The sequence below is a fragment of the Arachis stenosperma genome, chromosome 10 (assembly GCF_014773155.1).
Source record: "Arachis stenosperma cultivar V10309 chromosome 10, arast.V10309.gnm1.PFL2, whole genome shotgun sequence".
Taxonomy (NCBI): Eukaryota; Viridiplantae; Streptophyta; class Magnoliopsida; order Fabales; family Fabaceae; genus Arachis; species Arachis stenosperma.
The window spans coordinates 114,844,753-114,854,902 of NC_080386.1; the positions used below are offsets into that span (position 1 = coordinate 114,844,753).

The window sequence follows — 10,150 nt, forward strand, 5'->3', positions numbered from 1 at the left end:
AACTTTTATGCTAAGTTGCTTTATGACATTTGGATGATATTCACTTAAATAAAGACTGAAAGTGACTAAGTATCGAAGCAGTGAAGGAAATATGAAACTTGTATGGATTCTTTTCCTTCATTTGTTACCTGTTATAATAATGCCTGTATAAATTTGGTGCCAGCCTGGGAATTATAATATATAGTATGGACTTGCCTCGTTAGATTACGCCTGAACCTATTGCAGTATTATTGCAGTTAATCTAATTTTAACAATTTCAGTGTTCCATAATGTCTGAGGGGTAAGTGCTAAAGTTACTTGATTTAGATTCTATATTTTGCACTGGGTTATTTTGTACTGCACAAATTTTTTAGGAAAATTTGGAAAAGTTGAATTTTGAAAAGGGATGATAGCAGTTGCGTCCTTCTATACCAGAGACTAAAGAATATGTTGAGCCGGTTTAGAATATTACAAATTTGTTGCATTTCCTCAAATATAGCTCACCACGGAGTTGGTTATTCCAGAGTCCAATACATCAGTATAGAAATCATAGAAGGTAAATATTTTGACTCCCTCGTAACTCAGATGATAGTTTGGTTGAAATCTAGAATAATTTCGTGTTCAAACCATGGTTTCAAACTGTGCAAATAGAAAACCAAATATGGAATTTGCAATATGAACTTTCAAATACCAGCTAAGGCAGCGTAACTGGATTCCCCAGATCTCTCCAGTATAAATACTTCAATGGAACAATGGTTTCAAAGATCATGCATACGATGCACTTTAACCTACATAATAGTGACAATAGTGGATCGCGGTTAACACTTTAATTTAAGATTTTTAATAGTGACAATAGTGACAAAGGGAATTTTTTCCATTTCCTTATAATTATTATCATTATTATTACTATTTGAAGACAAAACTCACTTTTGGAATATGGGAATTTTCAAAACTGACAATAAAGATAATAAATTGAGATTGTCAGTCACCTTGTCTTTCCAAAGGTAAAGAATCACATGCAGTAAATAGTTCCTGAATCTTCACACCCTTGAGCACTTCAAGTTTCCATTTAAGGATTTTTTCCAGCAACATATTCATTTTCTACGGACAATTATAAATCCACAAGTTTCACCAGCCTCAGGTTATTGAACCATCCAGAAAACCTTAGATTAACAGCAAACTGAAACAATGAGCAAATAAGAAATAAAACAAAACATAGTCAACCAAAATGCAAGAAATTGAAGTTCGGAAGCATTAGATCAAATGACCATCAAATATGTTATTCATCCACATAGAACACATCAAGATCAAAATACAATATATCAATGGCATAGCATGAAAAAGATTAACAATAATAACAGAAGTGATATAGCAGAATCAGTTACCTGCTTACAATCGCCAAGAAATCTCATTCATACACAAATCAATCAAGTGGTACAAACAAGTTATTCACCAAAGATGAGCTTCCAATTAGCCGACTTCTCATATTCAGATACAATTTGCATCTTTCAATGTTTGATGCACAAAGAATCAAGCAGAAGCACAGTCACACAATGACTGACCAGAGGAAGCCAATGCCAACTTTGGATACTGGAAGTAAAACGTGGTTAGAACATATAACTTACAAATGGATAGCTATATTTTCAACAGTAACCAACTCATGGCTACTTAGTTCCCATTGGAAAATAATAATAGACACACATGTCAATACTCTGAACTTTCCCAACTGAAAAAGCCATGGTATAGTATTAAATAACAAGCAAAACTGGCAGTTAAAAAATAAGAGTATTGAGGAATATATTTTACTTTGAAGATAATAAATAGATTAATAGAACATCCTCATCCTCGTCCTTCACTTCAATCAGAATAAACACATTTACTGATTTACATTTCATGAGATGAACCCACAAACCAAAAGAATGGTTAGAGTTCACTGATAAATATATAATTCATCACCAAAATGAAAAAAGTAACAATAATATTGTGAATACAATGATTAAAAGTGATAATCAGATGCAAGTGTGTACAAATTTTCTGCCTTTAAAAGTCAAATTCAGACATCCAGGAGCCCAGTAGGTTTAAGTTAAAAGAAGGCATAAAAAGGACCCCAGTATACAAGCCTGCACTGCATAAATTGTTCAGTTCTGACTCCTAACCCGTAGTAGCTAGCATATTTCAAAAAACCATTGCTAAAAAACACCTAAGCTTTCCACATGCCTTCAACATACTAATTTAACTACTGTTTAGATCTATACAAGCTTTATGTCAAAAGACATGTCACAACAGGCATGAAAGACCAAGTTTTGCTCCTAAGCATTTTTTCATGCAGTTGAAATACAGTGCAAGGTATTGCATCATATGATATGTGATGGCGACGATTAAAAAAGGTTTATCATACATCCATGCCAAACTTCACTGTTCAGCAAAATTTGTGAGATGATCTTCACTTCCAAGTGGCAGACATAAGAACAAGATGTCAAAATGATACCAGCTGGAATCTCAAACAAATCTTCAGCACTTCATGAAACTGTTCTTCCATAACAAACAGCCGCAATGTACAGGTTCTTTGCCCATTTTTCCTGAATACACAGAATATCAAATATAAGCACACAAGATCTGCTAAACACACTGGATTAAGTCAGGTGTACTACTAACCTTGACATGAGTACTGGGAAAAGCAGATGTGCGTAGCGTCTCTTGAGTTTCATCAGATGGTTTTCTTCTTGGGACACTAAGAATAAAAGCAGCTTGGTCCCATGTTGCAGCAGTTGAGGTGATTCGGTAACCACCATCCCACCTATGGTGAATCCCTTCACTAGGATACAGGAAATCAAGCTCCACAACCTAACATTTAGTTTGGAAAGAAAAGTATATTCATCAGATGGCAATCTTCAATGTCACAGGGAATTTCAGTTTAAAATAATTTTGACAGAAGAGAAAAGACCTGATCTGAAAATCCAGCACCACGGGACATTACAATTGCCCATTTACTGCCAGCAGTAGCCATAGCAGTGACATAAAATCCTTCTCTCCACTTTTTGTTGATCCACTTAAATGGAAATGAATCACTGACTTTATAGGATTGTTGCAAGTAATGGGTCCCTAAAAGGAACAAGCAAACAAGAAAAGTGAGAAAAAAGTCTATACACAATAATACTGGCTAAAATGCTAATTTATCCAAAACAAATTATCAACAAAATTCAAACCAATATTTCCATCCCAAGCACAATTCCTAAAGAAGTTTCAACTATATTACCTTTAGACATTACAACCAAAGAACTTCCATTATTAGCTCCAGCTACAGCACTGATGTAATAATTTTTCTCCCACTGTTCCATAATCCATTCCTGTATATATTTTTTAAAAAATTAAAAAAGAAAAATAAATTTGAAGTCCGTCAGCTTGCATCTAGCAAAAAACCAAATTCAGTACAGAACATCAGTGAGATCTCAAATTCACCAGAATCAGATGCACAATACAACAATTGGTAAGCTGTAAGAACCTGGCATCTAGTCTAACTAGAAGAATGAAACAGTAAAAGAATGGCAAAGGGGATTAGTGATATCAGTGAGATATCATCCAATTTCCCAGTATTTGTTATTATTTAGTAAAAGGAAGATAAAACAAAGATATCAGGTATTCAAGAGACCTGATTCTCTCCTAAGAGTCTGATCCCTATCTTTTCCCTCTTTTTCCATGGCCTCTCACTACTTCCCACAACCCTTTATAGTTCCCACCTCTCTCTCATAACAGAATGCTCACTCTCTCTCACTCACTTTCCAGCTAGGCAAGTTAGATACAAAACCCATAGTTCACTCAATTACAGTTAGGTCCCAAATTTCTAATCAGCTCGATACATAACATAAGCTAACAAACCTTGTGAAGAAAATAGGGAGATAGTTCGTAAACTTGAGAAATGAAACCAGTGCCAGCATCCATAATGAGTGCCCAGAGATTAGAACAAGAAGCTACACAACTGATATATAACCCATCCTCATTTCCCTTATCAATGTGTTGGGCAAGTCGCACATCAGCAACATTGTAATGGTACCTATACCCCAAGATTATATTTATATTAAAAAAAATGTAGAAATAAAATAAACCCAAAGCTTCTAAAATCAACCGGAAAAAACCATTCAAATCAAGTAAAAACCTTTGCTTCATTGGTCGGCGAGCATTGTAAACACTAATCCACTGTGTTGCAGGCATTCCCATTCTGACCTTCTTCTTTGGTTGTTCATCATCATCCTCTTCCATTGCCACTCGTCCTCGTTTTTGTCCAACCTGACATATAAGCTTCACATCACAGGGCCAGAGAAAAGACAACAAAGTCAAACTTTGAATCAGCAAAAATAGTCATTCTAAAGCAGTAATGGTGTTTAAGTACCTTTTGTGCACCCTCAGTGTTTATTGGCCTGATGGCTGGATTTGGACCAACAATTCCATCAAAAAGGGATATGTATTTAGCATAATTTGGCTCTTCATCAAACTTCAAATTCACCACATATTCAGCAAACTGCCGGAAAGGTTGAGGACAAAAGCAACATAAAGTTTCTGGAGAAGTGGCCATCTTCTTCTTGCAAACAAGAAATCCTTTGTTTTCTCCCTGCACCAACACTTTCATGACAACCACGCAATTTCACTAATTTGTAAGACTAACATGACAAAATTTGAAACCATGAAAAACCTGAAATCCTTGCCAAGGAAGCCGACCACGAAGAAGGAACACAAGTGTGTAAGCAAGAGATTCTAAGTCATCTCTCCTGCTACCAGTTCTACCAAGATGAGCATGCACACTAGCATAACGAACTGTACCCCTGTGGCAAGAATACAGTACACAAAACCTGTCAGAATGCACATGTTCACTAACACTAAGGCTTATAGTGAGAAACAAACAAGTAAATTACCTAAATACATCTGGACGCTGATCATACTCAACATGAAGTCCGGTAGAACTATCACGCCATCGAGTTGCTGCATAGAAAATGGGAGTAAAACCAATATGAAGCTTCATGAGAAGTCAGGAATACCTTCATTTATAATGTAGTATGAAAGATTCAAGGATAATGTGATATGTTTACCTAATCCAAGATCAACTAAAAACAGCTTCTTTGCATTTGACGTTCCCGGTGGGCCAAGCAAAAAGTTCTCAGGCTTTACATCACCATGAACATACCTGCAATAATGGTAACATAATGATGATGACACCTTTCTTTTGGAGCCAAAAACACCAGCATATGCTAGACTTGAGACTTCAGATATTTTAAATAAATCAAACTTTACTTGTCTAAAAGCACTAGCCAATTAGTTCCCCAAAAAAATGTAGACAAAAATCATAAAAAGAATCAGGAAGATGGGTATCACCCTCTCGAATGTATCTTCTCCAATATAGAGATAGCCTCAATCGCAATGCATGCCACCATTTCAGTTGACATCCTAAATCCAAAAGGAGTAGTCAAGGTTAGCAATCTAATATTCACGACAGTAAGAGAATTAAGATGCACTATTTCAGCATTTCTGAGAGATCCTTACGTGTGTGAGTTGTTATTCCAGACATCCCATAGACTAGGGCCAAGCATATCCATAACCTGCATGCAACATCATGTTATGAACATATAAAGAAACACCACAAACTCCTAGAAGATGGGGAAACAAAAGAGAAACCTAAGAAGACATACCATAACATAGTAATCACCTTGCCGCCCTTTGTAATGAACTCGGGGAACACCATGACTGCCACCTAATGCACTACAAGATGTAATAAAACAGCAAAGTTAACACTATGATAAGCTTAGCTTTAAAATCCCAAAAATACCCTCTTGAGCACGTATCACACTCTTATTAATATCCATTCAATAATTATGTAACGCATCAGCAGAGACAGCTAACAGGATAAATTCAGGAAGAAGAGAATAAATAAATAAATAAATAAAGAAGAAGAAGAAGTAGAAGAAGAAGAAGAAGAAAGACTTACTTGTAAACCTGCCACTCATATGGGGGTCCATAATTACAACCCTTACTGCTTCTGTGTTCAAATTTCAACGCTACCTGCAGTTATTTAAAGAACAATAAGAATAACATCATAGCAAATAACTATATAACTTCATAACCGCAACAATGTCACTCGTATCAAACCTCAATAGCCCCAGCACCAGTTCGATCACCGTAGCTAGTGGCTCCAAGGCGACGACCAACATAAACCTGTCCAAACCCTCCCTTCCCAAGTCTTCCTTCAACCCTGTACATCGGTGAACCACCAACCTGGACCTGTTATAAACCAAAAAAGGGGTTACTTTTTCCCAGTTCTTAGAGAAATAACAAAAACCTATTCTTAGAAAATACTAGCCCCTTTATTAATCTGAAGTTTCCTTCTTTGTGTTCGCTTCTTTCTCAATATCATTCCGAAAACGAGACTCTTAAAAGAGACAATAACAGTTTCATGCATGTCTAAAAAAAACTGCAACAAACCTTCTCTGGGACTGGAGCAGTGGTTCCTTCCTCTTCAGCTCCCGGAGCCTTGTCGGCGCTTCGACCGCCGCTATCGTAATCATCCATGTCCTCCTCCCTCAAAACCCTAATACTACCGGCGTTGTTCTTGTTCTTCTTGATTGCAACGTCGTTCACAACTTTTCCGACTTCATCGGCCGAGGCTTCAGCGGCGATCGCGTTTTTCTGCCTCCGATTCCTCCTGTTCGGTGCAGCGACAGCTGTTCTCTTCCTCGGTTTGGCTCCTCCGGCCACCAGCGGGTCCGGCAGAACAATCGGGTTCGGATCAGCAGCGCCTAACAGTTCTTTGTTATTGTTCGTTGTGCGTTGTCGGGAACGGAGCTCAGGCATGGCAAGGATGCGGTGGTGGTAGTGGTGGTGGTTGGTGGTGGTCCATGAAGGATAAGAGAGACAAAGTTCAGGAAGGTTCTAGAACGACCGGCGTGTGTAAGAAGGTTAAAAAAATGGATGTGGTTGCAAATAGCGAAAGGAAAAGTGTGGAGTTTGAAAAACAGAAATGGGTGAGATGAAGTGATAGTGAAGACGATCAAACGGCCCAAAAAAACAAAAAAAAAAAACAAAAAATAGGGTTGGGGATGCGAGGGAATTTTAGAGATCTGTGGAGGGAAACCGGTGAAAAATATATTAATAAAATAATTTTAATGAAATAATATGAAACAAGAAAAATACAATCAGAAACTAAAAGGGTAGGGAATTCTAGATTCTAGATATATCGTTCTATTTCTAGTAGGGAGATAGGGGTAAAGTTTGAGCCAAGAGAGAACTAGAAATAACAAATAACTTTTTTCTACTTTTAATGGTTTTAGAATTTTCAATTTTTTTTTTTTTTGGTCTGAACTATGAGAAAGAAGACTAAGGAAGAAGAGGTGTTTTCTCTTGAGTAAACTACCAACTCGGCGATGTCTATTTATCCGAATGACGATGCGATTTTTTACTAAAAAAATATTCGTTTTGGATTTTGATCTTATGCTTCGGCTGCCAACACGATTTTTTTGTCACTTTTACAACGAAAAATTGACGGAAACGTGTCTAGATAAACGGATGAGGTGGATGGCTAAGGTGGTTAGGTGGAAGATGAAAGTCCACGTGGCTTGTTGAAAAGGACAGAGACTTATCTGTCCTCTTCCACGTCACACTAACGACGTCATTTTGACATCTCCAAAAATCGTTTCGTTTCGCACTTTATATGTTTTCTCATAAAGACTTATTGTCTTTCTATTACAATTATTTTTTAAACCCTAACAAAAAACTTTCTTCTCCATCGAGGCAGTGGTGAGTGCTCACAAGTTTGCTGACAAAGCCTCTGACAATGAAGTTGTCGGCGGTTGGACGGCGCTGTTGACGGAACTTGGATGATTCTGTAAACAGCACAAATTATTAAGGTTAGTATCGCTACTGTCCTTTTTTCTATTTTTGTGTGTGGTCCTCAGTCTGCCATGTAACCATTATTATTTGTATTCAGTCGTGGTGTAGGGTTTAGAAAGGTTAAAATATTGTTTCTGTTGCCATGTCATACGAGTTTTATGTATTTAAATAACATAAAGTGTAGAGATGTGTTAAAAAATAATTTTTTTTATGTAATAAATTAAAGAAAGTTGGAACATATTATTAGAATAGGGTGTTTATATTGATGTGAGATTAAAAAAAATGTGTTACATGTTTAAATTTTTTAATTAGAATTTAACAAAGGTTCTTTTATTTTCCCAGATAACTGAATGTCTGGTTACCACCGTGTTTTACCATGGGAAATATGTTTACCTATTTGAATGAAAAAGTCCATAAGTTTCCACCATTAGATGTTAATCTGATTAATTATTTTGATCTGGTGGCCTTGTTTAAAGAATTAGGCAACCTGGAGTATAACGCTATGTACTGGTGTGATATGACTACCTCTAACTTGGAGACTGGACTTCATGCCATTAACGAGAATAGAGAGATTAATGAACTGAGAGAGGGTATTATTAGGGAGAGAGATGAATTTTATATCTACTTTAATCATCTTGTGGATCTACTAGAGGTAGTTGGTGATGGAGTTGGGGAGGAAGTTGTGGTTTTCAGTGAGGCTTATTCCCTGATTCATCATCATCTTCCTTTGATGGTGAATATGAAAGTGCTGAGAATAAGGCTTATAAGCCTCCTCCTTCTAGATATGAGTCTGATGATAGTAGTAGTGATGATAGTTTGAAAAAAAAACAAGCAGAATAATCAGCTTAAAAAGAAGATGTCACCTAAAAGAAGCAATAAGACCGGCGTAGCTAAGAAGAAAGGGCTTAAGTTAGTAGACAATGGGGCAAAGATGTCACCTAGAACTACTAAAAAAGAGCCTCTAAAAAATACTATAGTACTAGGAGAAAACATGTGCTGAATGATGGGTTTAATAAGTAAGGGATGTAGAGTGAAAACAGTAGGCCTAGGTCAGATGTTGAAGGCCCAAGAAGGACTAGGAGAACTGTGCTTGTTGGAGGGGATGCAACAAATATTGCTGATGGAGCTGAAGATCATGTACCTGACCCAACTGTAGCAGAATTGAATAGTGAGTATGAGAAACCTTATTACTATAAAAGTGAGGTGTTTAATAGTCCAGTTTCATCTAGAGATGAGGGCGGAACAACTTATTACTCTTTCAATGAAGAAACTAAATATGGTGAGGTGGAATTTAAGGTTGGACAATTGTTTCCCAGTATGGAAGTCTTCAAGAAAGCTTTGAAAGATTATTTTGTGTATGAGGGTTGATTGTGTACTAAAAATATAAATTTTTTGTACATAAATAATTTTAAAATTGACCTAAAAATATGGTCAAAAAAAGAGTCAAGGTTCTCCTAAAGGTGTTGGGTAAACTAGGGGTGTTCACGGTGCGGTTTGATTCGGTTTTTTAAAGAAAATTCATCCGATCCAATGTTATATTAATTATGCGGTTCGGTTTGGTTCGGTTTTTTTATTAAGACCATCCGAACCAAACCAAATTTAATTAAATTTGGTTTGGTTCGGTTCGGTTTGTTCGGATTTTACATTGTTTTGAAAATATATCATATTCTAATCATCAAATCATATCTAGGGTACTAAAATAATTAACAATTTCGCAAAATCAACAATGAAACAATGATCAACTTGACTCATAAATCACTAACAAATTAGCAGAAGCACAACAAATTAAAATATTAGCAAGTTGCAAAAACAGGGGAAACAGATGGAACAATAATCAACCTGAACTGAATTAAGAAAGTAAAGAAATACAACCAAACTAATTCCAAAAATTTTACAAAAATGGTGCACCAATTCCAAACTAAAACAAGAAATAGAACCAAACTGAATAAAAAATATAACCAAACTAATTCCAAAAATGTTCATGTAGTGCACCAATTCCACAAGTTCTTCCTCTTTCACTTTCTCTTTTCCTGCATTAACATTAAATAAACAAAACGTTCAGAATCAACCCAAATCAGAATTTCCCTAAATCAAAACAGAACAAAAATTTCAAAATTAAAAAAGCAAAATCAAAATCAACCCTATACCAGAATTTTGCAAGAAAGTAAAGAAATACAACCAAACTAATTCCAAAAATTTTGCAAAAATGGTGCACCAATTCCAAACTAAATCAAGAAATAGAACCAAATAAGCAAAATCAGAATCAACCCTAAACCAGAATTTCCCTAAATAAAAAACA

The 10,150-nt window shown here is 36.1% G+C and overlaps 1 protein-coding gene across 3 annotated transcripts; it reads right to left on the bottom strand.

The window, feature by feature from the left end:
- Positions 1-23: 23 nt before the first annotated feature.
- LOC130955071 (casein kinase 1-like protein HD16) lies at positions 24-7,033 on the bottom strand. 3 transcript variants are annotated; one of them, XR_009076578.1, is made up of 19 exons: positions 6,448-7,033; positions 6,115-6,246; positions 5,954-6,027; positions 5,658-5,727; positions 5,512-5,567; positions 5,344-5,415; positions 5,061-5,155; positions 4,887-4,953; positions 4,667-4,796; positions 4,367-4,585; positions 4,133-4,275; positions 3,856-4,030; positions 3,236-3,326; positions 2,924-3,081; positions 2,635-2,823; positions 2,378-2,558; positions 1,365-1,569; positions 969-1,142; positions 24-767 (listed from the first exon to the last, which is right to left on the bottom strand). XR_009076578.1 is itself a non-coding variant. In XM_057881848.1 (16 exons), the coding sequence occupies exons 1-16, from the start codon at positions 6,814-6,816 to the stop codon at positions 2,499-2,501; spliced, it is 2,100 nt and encodes a 699-aa protein (XP_057737831.1). In that variant the 5' UTR covers positions 6,817-7,033; the 3' UTR covers positions 1,941-2,498. The 3 variants fall into 3 exon arrangements, 1 of the variants encoding a protein (XP_057737831.1); XR_009076577.1 differs by having other exon boundaries at positions 25-767; positions 969-1,159; XM_057881848.1 differs by lacking the exons at positions 24-767; positions 969-1,142; positions 1,365-1,569 and having other exon boundaries at positions 1,941-2,558.
- Positions 7,034-10,150: the final 3,117 nt, after the last annotated feature.

Excerpts from the sequence above, each read along its gene's own strand:
- LOC130955071 (XM_057881848.1), bottom strand. The coding sequence starts at position 6,816 with ATGCCTGAGCTCCGTTCCCGACAACGCACAACGAACAATAACAAAGAA. Across the intron at positions 5,568-5,657 it reads AAGGTGATTACTATGTTATG|GTTATGGATATGCTTGGCCC; the intron begins GTATGTCTTCTT and ends TGTTGCATGCAG. Across the intron at positions 2,559-2,634 it reads TTCCCAGTACTCATGTCAAG|GAAAAATGGGCAAAGAACCT; the intron begins GTTAGTAGTACA and ends CTGTGTATTCAG.